Source organism: Pantherophis guttatus, chromosome 3 (genome assembly GCF_059756535.1).
Source record: "Pantherophis guttatus breed Tessera chromosome 3, ASM5975653v1, whole genome shotgun sequence".
Taxonomy (NCBI): domain Eukaryota; kingdom Metazoa; phylum Chordata; class Lepidosauria; order Squamata; family Colubridae; genus Pantherophis; species Pantherophis guttatus.
The window spans coordinates 127,922,151-127,936,683 of NC_142065.1; the positions used below are offsets into that span (position 1 = coordinate 127,922,151).

General features: G+C 42.4%; 1 protein-coding gene across 1 annotated transcript in view; it reads right to left on the bottom strand.

Annotated features, from left to right (window-relative positions):
- TMEFF1 (transmembrane protein with EGF like and two follistatin like domains 1) overlaps nucleotides 1-14,309 on the bottom strand; it is a 116,351-nt gene extending 102,042 nt beyond the window's left edge. The window contains exon 1 of the mRNA XM_034411839.3: nucleotides 13,575-14,309. Coding sequence (XP_034267730.1) covers nucleotides 13,575-13,749 — 175 coding nt within the window. The 5' untranslated portion in view covers nucleotides 13,750-14,309. The remainder of the gene's footprint in view (nucleotides 1-13,574) is intronic.
- Nucleotides 14,310-14,533: the final 224 nt, after the last annotated feature.

Genomic DNA, 14,533 nt, shown 5'->3' on the forward strand with positions numbered 1-14,533 from the left:
AGCTGAGGGAATCCATTTGAACATTGGACACCCCCAAAATGTGTTCTGCGCGGAGAGACATTAGGTGGGACTCGGCCCAGAGCCCCAGCTGAAGAGACTCCTGAAGAAAAGCTCAGGAACGGATCCCTCCTTGTCTGTTTAAGTGAGCTTTGGCAATGATGTTGTCCGTAAGGATGAGGACATCCCTGCCCTGGACCTGGGTCCTGAACCCCTGAAGGGCTAGGAAGATCGCCCTGAGCTCTAGGAGATTTATGTTGAGATCGCATTCCTGTGGGGCCCACCTGCCCTGAATCATGTGTCTCCCCAGATGAGAACCCCAACCTACCAGGCTGGCATCCATTGTTATGACTAACCGTTGAGGTTCCAGGAACGAGCTGCCCTTGGAGACATTCTCCGATGTCCACCACTTGAGAGAGTCGATGGCGTTGCTCGTCAGATGAAGTAGGAGGTTTGAGGGACTGTTGAGGTTTCGCTGGAAGGGTAGGAGAAACCTCGCTGGAAGGGTAGGAGAAACCACTGCAACTCCCTGCTGTGAAGACGAGACCATGGTACTATACCATAACAAGACACCATCTTGCCTAGCAGGCTAGACAAGCTCAGTAGGGAAGCTGACCTGGACTGATGAAACCTACGGGCCATTTCACAAAGACTATCCTGTTGATCCTGGGATAGGAAAACCTTAGCTGACACTGTATCTATTACAGATCCTAGGTGCTGAAGACGGGTAGATGGATTCAAATGACTCTTTTTTCAGTTAATGGAAAACCCCTGGGTCCTTAAGATATCAAGAGATGTGGCCATGTCCTGACGAGCCTGAAGCTCAGATCGGGAAAGGATGAGTATATCATCCAAGTAAAAAAGAATCCTGACCGGATAGGAGGAAATGTGAGAAATAAGGGCCGCCATAATTTTAGTAAACGCCCTAGGCGCTGAAGATAAACCAAATGAAAGAGCTTTGTACTGATAATGATTACCATTGTAACAGAACCTGAGGAATCTACGATGAGCAGGGAGAATAGGAATGTGTAAGTAGGCTTCCGTTAAATCAATAGAGGACATAAAATCTCCCTCTCTAATAGCTAAAAGAATAGTGTGGAGAGATTGCATCTTGAACCGGCGGTAGATTATGTACAGGTTCAAAGATTTTAAATCAAGAATAGCCCTCCAATCCCCCGAAGGTTTCTGCACTAGGAATAAACGGGAATAGAATCCCTGACCTTGTTGGGAAAAGGGTACGGGCTGGATGGCCTGTATCAGCAAAAGGTGTTCAATGGCTGCCTCAACACGAGCATGTTTGTTTCTATCCAAGGACAAAGGACAGCGCAGAAAACAATTGGGGGGACTGGAGCAGAACTCAAGAGCTAGGCCGAATCGAATAGTTTCTTTAACCCAAGAATCTGAAACCATATTATCCCATATGTCAGTGAAAAAGGATAATCTGCCCCCAATCCTAGAATCAGGAGGAGAATTAACGGGCTCGGCGAAAGGACCGGCCTCTGGAGTCTCTGAAAGGTCTCTTGGAGGAGAACCTGTACCCCTGTCTGACCTGAGATTCCTGTTGGTGAGATCCTCTTGGATGAAATGGCCGATGGGGACATTGCTGGTAGAAACTGGAGTCGTGGGCCCAAAAGGATCCCGAATGAAAGGAAGTCTGTGGGCGGATCTCCGATCTTCTAGAAATAGATGGTAAAATCTTACGATGATCCTTAGTCTCCACTAGGAGGGGTTCTAGAGGAGCCCCAAACAACTTGTCACCCTGAAAAAGAGAAGAAGCTAGGCGCCATTTGGCTCTTTGATCTGCTTGCCAATTTTTGAGCCAGAGGAGACACCTAGATGTAACTGAAGAACCTATAGCTTTAGCAGAGAAACAAGCTGCATTAAGAGTGGCATCTGCAGAGAATTCCACCACTACCAAAATTTGGTTTAAGTCCTGGTGAGACCTATGATCAGTGGCTGGAATTCTCTCTTGAAGCTGTTTCAGCCATAGGATGGTAGCGCGGTTGAAAAAAGAGGTCACAAAAGAAGCTTGTACAGACCATGAGGAAGCCTGATGTCCTTTAATGAGATTTCGCTCCGCTCTTTTGTCCTCCAGGCGCAACACCTCTTCAGCTGGGCCTGAAACTGGAGACGATGAAGACAAAGCTACTACAGGAGAATCGACAGAAGGAACCTGTAATATATTGGAAAAGTCAGTTGCCAAGTTATAGAAACGTTTGTCCAGAGAATTAGGAAGAGGACCAGTACTTGGGAAATTCCATTGTCTTTGAACTACGTCTGAAAATAGTTTGGGAGCAGGAACAACTTCAGTACGAACAGTGGGTTCCAGAAACACAGATGTTGTTGGATCAGAGGACAAAGAAGACGAACCAGAGCTGGAACTGGGAAGACGCATACGTGTAGTGATTTGAGCTTTGAATAACAATGATCTAAACATCTGAGAATTGAATAGGTCCACAAAGGCAGGCTGATCTGGTTCTAAGCCTTCATCCTCAGAAAGATCTTGATCTGAAATGATCTCACCCTCAGATAGAGAATCCTGACTTTTAGATTGAGGAGAGTCATGAGATTCCTGATGAATTACAGTATCTCTGGATTCCTGATGCCTATGAGAATGGCTCTGATGACTCTGCATCTCTGAAGCCTCAGAAGGAGCCCGCTGATGAAGACCTTCAGCGATGCCTTGGCGGATGGCCATAGAAATGAGGGAGGCTAAAGCAGGAGAAATTTCTGGAATATCTTGGGCAGAAGTAGAATGATCACACACACACACACACCAATTTCAGAGCCTGACTGAACAAGAGCAGTCAGAGCAACATCCTGAGTTTCAGCTTGAATAATGCTGGATTCTGCTGTGGATACTAGAAAAACAGTGGAAGCATCTGCCAAATTTGTATCACCTTGCAATGATCTATCTGGAGATAGAGAAGGAGTATGAGAAGGCTGAGATCTAGCAGCTTGAATTTCTGTGGGAGGAGCCATTACAGAGAGAGGGGGGGCCTGGGGAGGGCCTAGGGCTTTGTTCTTATCAGCTTGAGCCTTTTTAAAAGCCCTTTCCATGGCTCTATGGCGCTTTCCTCATCTTTAGAGGATTTAGATCCTTTAGAAACAGATGAGTGAGCTACTTTAGCAGCAGGGTGTGTGTGGGAAGAACAGCCCTTCCCTGGATCAGGCCCATCTGCTGCTTTCTTTTTGATGACTTGCGAGAAGCCTTAGAAGGAATAGCGTCGGCCATTTTGAATTTACTAGTTTCACTTTCCAGGTATTCTTAAAAGTACAGAAGCCTCCTACAGCACAAATTGGCACAAACAGCCACAAAATAAGCAATCACAGGCTCCAGGGGATTGAAAAATCCCAAATACTTGCAGTTATAATGCTCCTTGAGAAACGCTGCGTTCTCTAGCCATCCGGCTTGGCGCAACAATCACAGGCGCAGTAAAAACCTTCGCGCCAAACAACTGTAGACCCAAAGCCCTTAATCAGCTCACAGCCCTTCAAAACGCTCCAAAAACGGCTCCAAATGCCTCCAAACTCCTCCAAACAAATATTAAGGGCTCAGAATGCCGCGGAGCAAGCTCGTGGGCGGAAAATGCCTATGGGTCTGCCAGCCGGCAGACAAAAGCCGCTCAAGCGGCTCAGAGCGGTTTCTGGCAAAAAGCCCTTTCTCGCTCTAGCAATAGGCAATTCAGAAATAACAGAAATTAAAATTAAATTAAATTAAATTAAAAAGCAGAGTAAATACTCTAATTATAGAAGAGAAACTACAGACACGACTGTCCCAGAGAAGACCGGACTACACAGGAAGAGGTGGGACTTAAGAACTTTTCAGCAGACTCGGTCCCATTGGAGCAAGGCAGTCTCACTCCCAGGCATGACTGCTGTACCCACTGTCATGAGAATAAATGAATCAGTCCTGCCTAGACTACAAAAAGTCTGACTGGCTTTGAGATGCTGATCACTACGAGAAACATGACATAATTTGGACAAGTTATGTTAATAAGCAGTGGGCTAGGGAAAATAACTAAAATTGGCAAGGTAAAGGAAGTAGAAGAAAAAGACAATAGATAATCTAGATGGAGGGGATGAAAGACATTACAGTAATGTGGAAGAACTATGAGTTATTATTAAAGAAGTTCAAGATGGCAAGCACTGCTCATAGTGTCACAAAGGATTAAATCTGACTTAATGATATTTAACTAACACAGAGAGCTGGGTAGATAGAGGAGTTGATTTCAAAAGAGATTTAAATAAATGTTAACCTATTGTTAAAATCAGCAGGATTTAAATTTTTAGTTTTGGCTTGATAATCCTATTCTTTACAATTTAGTGAATAGCCTATTCTTCTATTTCATGTTAATTTTCTTTGTTCAACCACCTGAAAATAGGTTATTCAACTTTTATTTCAGTTTAGATTAATGTAAATCATGCAGCTGAAAGGAGGGAATTAGATTAAGAGGGAGGGAGGAAGGAAGATATATGAGAGAATTTTCCAAGGCTGAGGAGAAGTTTGAATTTGGTTATTTCCATATGTTCTAACCGTGTTCACCAATCTCAATAGTACTTCAGTAATTGTTGTCCTTGTGTAAGTCAGTTTGGATTCAAACAATATTTCTGTTTACTGAAAAGATGTTAATCTATTCAAAGAGTAATCACGTGTTCTAGTACACCTATTAGGCCTTAATATGTTCTGAGTTTTGGCAAAATCTACCCAGTCAAAAATGTTGCTGTAATCAACAAAACAAAGGTAAACCTATCTTTTTGCATTCCTTTGCTATTTTCCATTATCTATCTTGTGTTAGCTACCTGATGTCATGTCCCTCTAACTTTCCTGAAAACTGACTAGTCACCCGATATTCCTACTTTCAAATATGGCTCTGTTCATTTTCTTAGCAAACTTAAGCAGAATTTAGTTTACACAAGGTATTAGTGCCACTGAGCACTTATTTGCATCTACCTTTTTAATATACTTATATGTGTAAAGCAGTCTTTTTTGATCTCTAGACTACAGAGTCTTGCTCCATATTTGTTGAAAATGAACTGCCAGAAGTTGAAGAGCTTCTCCTGCAGTTTTAAATAATCCAAGGAGTATTTGATATCTGCTTAGAAATAGCAGAAGATAATGATGGGCTAGAGCCGTGATGGCAGAGCCCTCTCTGCGGGCACACGAGCCGTCGCCCAGCTCAGCTCCACCATGCATGCATGCCTCCCGGCAGCCAGCTAATTTTTGGGATGGGAGTTGCACGCACATGCGCGGGGAGAGAGGGGGTCATGTGTGCATGCATGAGGGGGGCCGCATTGCATTATGGGTGTCGGCACGCATGCCTACTATTGCGCATTCATAGACATGCTTTCGGCACATGACGACAAAAAAGTTAGCCATCACTGGGCTAGAGCAACTGACCAGGTTCCCAAATAGAGGCTATGAAATGGTATTCCCACTAAATGTAGATAAAATAATTATCCTCTTTGTATGCAATCAATATTTAAAATATTGTCAAGTTTTCAAGATACCATTTGCACAAAGGTCCTATTGTTTATTTGTTAAGGTATATCACAAATCTATACAGTATTTAATAAGGCTTTGCTATATAGAAATGTCCACTTTATGTATTATATTGTAGGCAAGACCTGCCTAAAGTCATTTGGACTCAATTGAGTGAGCATATGGTCTTTCGAAGCCATACTTATAAATACAACAGCAAGACTCTTCCAATCCCCACTTACAAACTCTAGCAAACTTCTAGTTTACTATTACAAATTTGGGTTCGGATATGGATATGGATGTTTGGGATATGAATTTAGATATTTCAGTAGCTATAATTGTAAATGTCTCGACTGAAAAAGGTCAAGCATATAATGTTTCTAACTGTAACTAATGAACAATCCCTTATGGGATTTCCATTCAATCCAAGAGGCAGTTGCAAATGTTTTTATTCTCCAGAATCAGGCAGAAGTTCTGTAAAATCCCAAATTGTCATCAATGCTCCATCTACCACTTTAAACTACACTATGTAATACACTTTCAATGCATATTGAATATCTCTATTGACTATAACGGAAGAGTTTCAGGAAAAGCAAGCATCTTACCTAAAGAAAGACAAGAGGTAATGCTGACTATACACTGAATTACCAGTGTCTGTGAAATATATTTTATTTGAAATGTCTTTCATATTATTTCAAATCAGCTTTCTAATTTAGAGATTTTTCCATGGTTTTTTAAAAATTTCTTTTTAGAATAAACTGCAGTTAGTTAATGGTTCTTTTTTCAAGGGCCTGGAAATTCCATAGGCTGTTAAGCAATAAGAAAATGTCAATGAATGGGACAATTGACAAGTAGCCAAAAAAGCATGACCCCATTTTTCCTACTTTACACCTTCCCCTTTAGTATTCACTCCTTACTTGGGTTCCTCAAGCAAGTATTTGCTGTATCTCCAGGAAAAGTACTGGACAGAGACATTGATGAAAAAAGCCATCATTGGGAACAAGAAACCATCCTCATTTATCCTTCTATAAATGGTCCTTCTCCAAAAGTTCTCCTTCTCTTGTTACTTACAGTAAGAACTACATGACAGACTTCATGTTTCTACAACATTTGCCTGGATCTGAATATCTCATTCATCTCTTTGAATCCAAAGTGAAAATATAAACCTTGAAAGAGTTTGCAATTTCATCTGAACTTCTATAAATACTAAAACCATGAAAAGGCTGGAGGCAGCCAAGAAGCACGTTCTATAGTAGTTACTTGTGGCTACTTGTCCATTGAAATAATTGATGATATCTTTCAATTATTGGCGTCATCTGTTAGAAAAGTTCATTATTCCCTTATTTCTCATCTTCCGTAACACTTAATTATTCTGTGACCTACTTCATTAGTTCCATTTCCCATATGTCATTATTAATACATTGTTATAGAATGGTGCTTTTTGGGTTTCTCTTAAATAGACTTTGAGGGAAAAGTAGTATTTGAAGAGCTGAAATAGATTTTATGATTATTTCATACTGGAATATTTATCCACTCCAAGACAAATGTTTTTCAGATAGAAAATGTACTTTATTGTTCTTCATGTAGACAAGCTGTTTAAAATTGTTCATCAAATTAGGCAGAGAACTATTCCCATAATGAACAGTCCATATGGAGTAAACAGTACAAATTAATAAATAGTTTAAAAGCATCTGATGTTGCATTGAGATTAAAGATAAGCAGAAGGAGAGATTATCAGCCCTTTGAATGGAAAACTAGCAGAAGAGCCAGAGGGGGGAAAGGCAGTAAAAGGCTTTCCAGAAAATATTAGAAAGATCATATTTATTGGATACAGATTTTGCATGTTGAAAAGTATGCCCATTTGTGGGCATCATTCTGGTTTTAATCTGTTTCCAAACATGGAGATAAAAAGAAATACTTCATTATATCTAATATTCTCAAGCCATCACATTTGCTATGACAAGATATAGTAGCAGCCACCAACTTGGACAACTTTACAGAGGATTAAGCAAATAGAAGATTGGGTATCAACAACTCCCATCCTCTCCTTCCCAAAAGCACTGCTCTTAACTGATTTTAATCCGGTCCAGCAAGCCTTTCTTATGTTTTTGCTCAAACATGCAACATCACCACCAACAACAATATGGTTTTTATAATATACTAATTAATTTTTTTAACTTCCCAAGTAAACCCGTTCATTTCCAGACAATCCAAACTAAATTTAGCAATCTGCAAAAAAAAAAAAAAAATACATTTTAAGGAGATCATGATTGCTTTTATTTGTTTCTATTAGACATAGGAAGGGTTAAACATTTATAGTACCCACTGAATCACCTTTCCCCTGAACACAGGAAAAAAACCCACTGAGCCTGCAAACTTGGTATCACACCCAGGGCACTACCCAATGAAAACAACAGTGTTGAATCCATCTACAGTATTGCACTGTAGCTCATCCAGATAAGCCTAAAAGGATGAAGTCACCCACCAGGTTAAATCAAAAACAAATAAATCACTTGGTGTTATGCCTGAACCAATCTGACATAGAAGATTCACTTGGGCATCACAATTCACTTTCTTCCTTCCGCATGCAGCATTGATGGTAGCTCTCGCTGGGTGCACTAAGGCAACACCAAATGCCCTCATTTCAATTCCAGCACTGCTGAAAGATGCAGAGTCATGAAGCTACATTATCATCATCATCATCACCACCACCACTTCTTTATGAAACTTTTTTTTTAAAGCAGAATAACTGTTCTGAATCAAGGAGGTCACACTGCCCCTTTCCCCACTCCATGCTTCCTCCCTCTTGAGAAGAACACTATAGCAGCTAAAGGAAATTTAGCCTGGCCTCAACCAGGCCCTACAGCAGAAAGAGCTAGAGGATCTGCTCCATTTCTCTTGCCCTATAACTACACTTCAGTCTGAGAACAGAACTACTATGTTTTCTCGAAGCCAGCAACCGGCAAGGGAAATTGCCCGCTCTTGTTGCTGCTAGCAGTTTTATCAGCAGAAGGACATTATTTCTTTAAATTAATATAAATGCAATCTCAATGTATCATTGCTCTCCACTGTCTTTGAAACTACATCAGATCTATTGACCAATTATTTAACTGAGTTATCCTCTTGCTTTCAGAAATCAAAACGCTTTGTTCTGAGCAAGAAAAATGTGAAATTTGTCATCATGAGATTGTCACTATTTTTGTTTACTGTCCTATCCCTAAATTTTTAACATGAGTAAAGGGGGAAAGCCACATTCTGTATTTCAATAAACACTAATGAAAACCTGTCAACTCTACGTAAGTTTTATTTTCAGTAGAAGGAAAAATCTGTATAAATGATATAGCAATAGCCAAGTATCTGAAGCGGTAGATGGAGTTAACTTTGAAATTAGATTTACTGAACAGTTAAAATTTTAGGCAAGGAAGATAGATTCCATTCACTGATGTGAATGGAATGAGACTAAGCAATAATCTAAAATTATTCAATCCTAAAGTAGATTAGTAAAATTTATAGAAGAAAAATAACCCATCTCCTTCTTGCTTCCTCCAGCAATGTTGGTTGTGAGGCAGAAGATGATTGAGAGTTAAGGAATAGGAGAAATTTTGCCTCTTGAAGTTTCATAAGGTATTTTATCATCTAAGTCTAATTCAACCAAACTACTTAGGGAAAGAGTTTGAAACTGCCATGCTTATTTGAAAGGTTTTTTTCCCATTAAGATCTTAATTAATGTCTTACTCATTATATCTTAATTGCCATACAAAGATGCCTGAATAATAGAACAATATGATCCAGGGAGGAATCCACTAGAATTGCTCATGCCAGGACAAGAGATTCTGATAGAAGAAGAATGTTAGCATGGATTATGCAAATATAATCCTGGCACTGCCTTGTAATTCTGTCAAATATCACCAGTACAATGAGAGATTAAGGCAGAAGGAAGGGGGAGAGTGTACATAAGGAATAATGGATTATTTGGATGACCAGAAAGAAAAGAGAAATAATTCTAGTTACAGTCGTAGGGCATCTGTATGACTTATTATCAAATATCCGCATAAGGAAATATAAAGAAACTGGGAAACATGGTTCCCTATCATTACTGGACACAGTAACTGCACAGTGAAAAAGGCAGGAACTATACTTTGAAAAGAACATCAACTACAACATCCTAGTGTACACCAGATAAATTAATTAGATTTGAAAGTCTGTGTTGTATCCAAATTAAGCAGCTCTGAATATAAAGAAGACCCTTGGGAGATATTTCCATACTAAGTATTATAATTTGCAGAATATGTTCTCCAATTACACAAGTAAACCAAAACCTTTGCAGTCTTGTCTTTTATGTTATACTGTTCAATTTTGTTTTCTTGTTCTTTACACTGAATGCATGTGATTCCTCTTCGTTTAAAACAGCACTACTATATTTATAGGCATTATAGGGAAATATCAGGTCCAAAAATCTGCTTTGTCTGCCAGCTTTTTAAAATGAATCTCATTGATTTTCCCATACAGCATGCAAGCTATATATGCTGGTTAGACGAACTGGCATTTGACAGTAGCAAATTAACCTACTAATCTTTCTTTGCACAAAACATGATAAGTCATTATGTGGATGCAAAAGGAAACCACGTAAAGCATGCAAGAGCAACACTTTGCTCAAATACACCATCAACATGTCTATAATCACAGCATGAGAAACTCAACAAGCAAGGATCAAGGGAACAAACAAAGGTGAAATTTACATTGTGGGATGACTTTTGCTTCTGTGAGAAATTGCTAAGCATACCAACCACCCTTGTCAGAGCTGTCTATAACAAAGATGACAAAGAAGGCATAGTGCAATATAAATATTTTTAAAGTTAAAAATCCAATATAATAACACTTCCAGATATTAGCCTATGCCTATCTACATGGAAACAAGTCACTTACTAGACCTTAGATATATGTTGAATGCTACAGGGCTTGTAATCTTTGCTCCTCCCTACTCACCAATTTCTTCCAGTTGTAATTTAAGTGGGATTGGGGGGGCAGGCGGGGGGGGGGGAGCCAGATTCAGAATGTTTAGAAAGATTCTAAGCATATTATGGAAAGAAAGAGTTCACATTCTCTTCCTCCTTTTCACTTTTCCTTCCTCATTATGTTTCAATATTCTAAAACATTGATCATTCCATTGTTACACCTGTTAGAGGCTTAATTGCCTGCTCCTTTGATAGTCAATTCAACCCAAACCTATACAGTATATGTCTAAGGTTAATTCTGATATTTCCTATAGAATTTACTCTTTAGCAAGTCTCAAAAAGGCTGCAATCTTAATATTGCAATCCTACGCAAAGTTGCTTTAAAAAAGGTACATTGGAATTCATTCCTGAAAAGGCCAGGGAAATGTGCTGTCAATAACAGGACACCAAAACAGAGCACTATATAAAGTGCTCAAAGCTGTTTAAAAAGTGGCAGCAGTCTTCACCTCTAGAGAAGACAATGAGATTGGAAAGAAGAATCTCTTATGAATCTCTCATGAATTTGACACTAGCAGTTGCAGGTAATTTCTACTAGCAATCCTTTCAGAGCAATCATCCATGCTCTTCAAATGCGGAGGAAAAAAACCATACAAAAATGACAGATAGAATGCTTTGAGGAAGGCAAAGCACTAATCAAAAGGAACAATGAACTAGAAATATGCTTAAGAAAAATATCATTTTTAGAAACCCAATCCCAATTATAAGTTTAATTTCTTGTCATTTCCTGGATCTGTTTAAATACTACTAATTTGGAAAGATAACTTTTTAAAAATAAATGTGAGGTTAAAAAAACAGCATTGATTTCTGCAAGGTGTTGAAAGCGAATAAAGTAACCATTTAGAGAAGAATTTTTTTTTTAAAAAAAAATATTTGTTCTGATCACAAAAGTATTTTACAATAAGTCTTTCTAGATAACAGAGGCTAGAATTGATCTAGGGCAGTGATGGCTAATCTTTTCCGGACCGAGTGCTCAAAGTGCCCGTGCACATACGTGCCCCAAGCCCCCCAAAATGCAATGCGCGCATGGGCCGACTGCATGCACCCCGCCCCCTGCATTTGAGCACACGGCCCCCTGAATGCACCCCACACTCCCATGTGTGCGCGTGTGGTCCCCTTGCACGCACCCTGCCCCCATGCATGCGTGGCAGAGACCCAAAGACCAGCTGGCCGGCGGGAGGCATGCACGCATGAGCAGTAGAGCTGAACTGGGGCGACCGCTCTTGTGCCATCAGAGAGGGCGCTGTGTGCCACCTCTGGCATACGTGCCATAGGTTTGCCATCACAGATCTAGGGGCTTGTATTATATTTATTAATGCTGCAAACCTGACAAGAAGCAAGCCAATTATCTAAATTATAAATTATCTAAAGTTTCAGAAGCAACATCTCCGCATTTGGAGTTTCTCAGGCAATCTTTTTAAGAAACAGAGGTGAAAAAAGATTGGGAAAGTGGTGAATATGGATGCATTAACTGTAGTGATAAGACTAATATACATCCAGGACAGAGAAACAAAAGAGATGCTATCTCCTGTTTACTTTTTTCCTTTTGTTGCCTTTTGAACAGAAATTATTTTCTCTTCTTGTGCCACAACTAAAAACGTACAATTTTTAAATCGGAGCTGCAGTTTTTCTTCCAGCAATAGGAAATGAACTCATATCACCTGGCCAGTTGTTCCAGATGCATGAACTGTTGACCCCCTCACTGCCTACACAGGGTCAATGTTCACATTCCCAGATTTATTTTCCTATGTTCATGTCAGAGGGAAAATGGGGCTCTGAAATGCATGCATGTGAAAGGAAACGAGGGAAAGAAGATGGAGCTTCTGTTGAGACCTCTTTGTATACAAAAGAGGTGTGGATGATAATGTGTGAGATTTTACAGGCCAGTGTGATTTTGGACCCAGGCAGTGTTTGGTTCCACAATAAAAGTGTACACATCTGAGGTAAAAAAAAGAAAAAGAAAATCTTCTTGAACCCAGGCCTGTGCATAAGGTTTCAGGGCCACTAAACTCAGTGGGATTTACTTCCAAGTAAGCAAATTTAAAAAGAAGGTGTTACTAGTGAAACCGCCTGTACACAATACCTGTCTGTACACAATACCTGAACGTAAGCCCAGGCGAATTTTGCTTACTTTGGAATATATACATATAGTATTTGGGCTATGAAGTAGTGAATAACATTTTGAAGATTAACTCGCAATCTCCACCTGTCTATTCAGAAAGGAAGACCTACCAAATATCATCTTGTTCTTAGGTAAGTTATAGAATTGCACCTGAAGAGACAGTCATTTTCAGGTGGCAATTCTATAACTTACCTAAGAACAATCAGGTGCAAATCCCCGCATAAGAAAATGGTATTCTATAGCCCAGGGCTGAACCTTGGGTCCAAAGGCAGACTGGCTGAAATTAAGCTCTTGACTGCTTCCATCCATGTCCATCTGCACAACCCATCTGGGCAAACGGATTCCCGGCGAGTTGGGATTGCGCTGCAATCAGCCTCTCTTCTTTATTTTGCAGATCGCGTAGTAGAGAGAGAGAGAGAGAGACAGAACCAGATCTATCAGATGAAACTAGCGGGAAGGAGGCAGAGCCTGCGCGGAACCTGTTTCGCGGCATATTAAAGAGGCAGAAATCGTCGCCAGCGCTTGAAATCCCGTGCATGTCGACGCGGAGCAAAGTGCCTCCGAATTGCAGCGGCTCTCGCTCTTCGGAACCGGAACGTGGCGCGGGGGATTCGGGGGCGAGGAGGGAGAGAAGGCAGGCAGGAAAGTGGCGTGATGGTTTTCAAAAGTGTGACTGACAAGCAAGACAAAGATGGGGCTGGCTACTGACGGCGCTATTAAGCATGGAAGGGAAGGAGGGGTCCATGGACGAGAACGAGGAAGGAAGGAGCCCATGTGGCGTGGCGAGCCGAGACGGGCGTCTTGAGGCGGAAAAACCCTGAGGGGTTAAGGGCGCGAAAGACGGGGACGAGAAGCCAGGGAGAAAGGATGCTCAGCGTGGGCAGCAGGAGCGCTTGTGGGCCGTCGAACCCTCCACCCCACTCCCCGCCCAAGCGCCCAGCCCGCCGGTCCTGCAGCTTACCTGAGCAGTTGCTGCCCGCCTTCCCTTTGCCGGCGCAATCGGCGGCGGGCGCGGCGGCGGGGGAGAGGGGGTTGGACGTCCGGACGGGACCGAGTGTGCAGAGAGCCACCGCCAGCATCAGGAACACGGCGTCTTTGCAGCCGGGCGAGGTCCGGGGCCGGGCGGTGGCCGCCATGGCGAGAGCTTGCAAAGGGGGACAGGAGGCCCTTCTGGGTCTCAATGGGCGCCGCCGGGAGGAGCGCGGACCCACCGGCCTTGCTGCCAGCCAGCGCTCCGCATCCCGGGCCGCCTCCTTCTTTTCCGAATTCGCTCCCGGCGGTGGTTTGGTTTTGGGGTGTGTTTTTTTCCCCTCCTCCGGCTTCCGGAAGCCGGCAGGGGTAGCCTTGCCTCCCCGCGCCCCTTTGTGCGCTGCTCCTGCTGTCGTCGCCGCTGCCGCTGCCGGCGTAGCTGCTACCGCTCGGGCTACAACAAAGGGAAGGGAGGGGGAGATGGAGGCAGGGGGAGGGGGAGAAGATGGGAGTGGGGTCCACGTGATGCCGATGCCGCCAGCCTCCTCCTCCTCCCCCGGGACCGGGACAGAAGGGGGGTCCGACTCCAGGTCGCCACGCCCCCTCTTTCCCGACCGCCACCACTTCCCCGTGCGCGGCGGGCGGGGTGGGGGGTGTTGTTCAGTAGCGCCCGGGGCACCTTGCTCAGTCGCGCGCCGGTTTTGGGATTGTTCGGCAAAGAAAGAGGACGCACGCTCGGGCCGCTCCCCCTCGCACGTGAAGCTTGCCGTGGGGTGCGGGGGGGGGCTGCTGCCTCGAAATCTTCTCCCTCCTATAAAACTGCCGAAAAAAAGCAAAATCGGGGCTGTTTTAACCGCTTTCATAAAAGGGGAATTGGAAGAAAATAGAAACGCATTGGCTGGCCAGAGTTTTCTCTCAGGAGTGGGGCGTTTGGTGACCTCCTTGGAACTA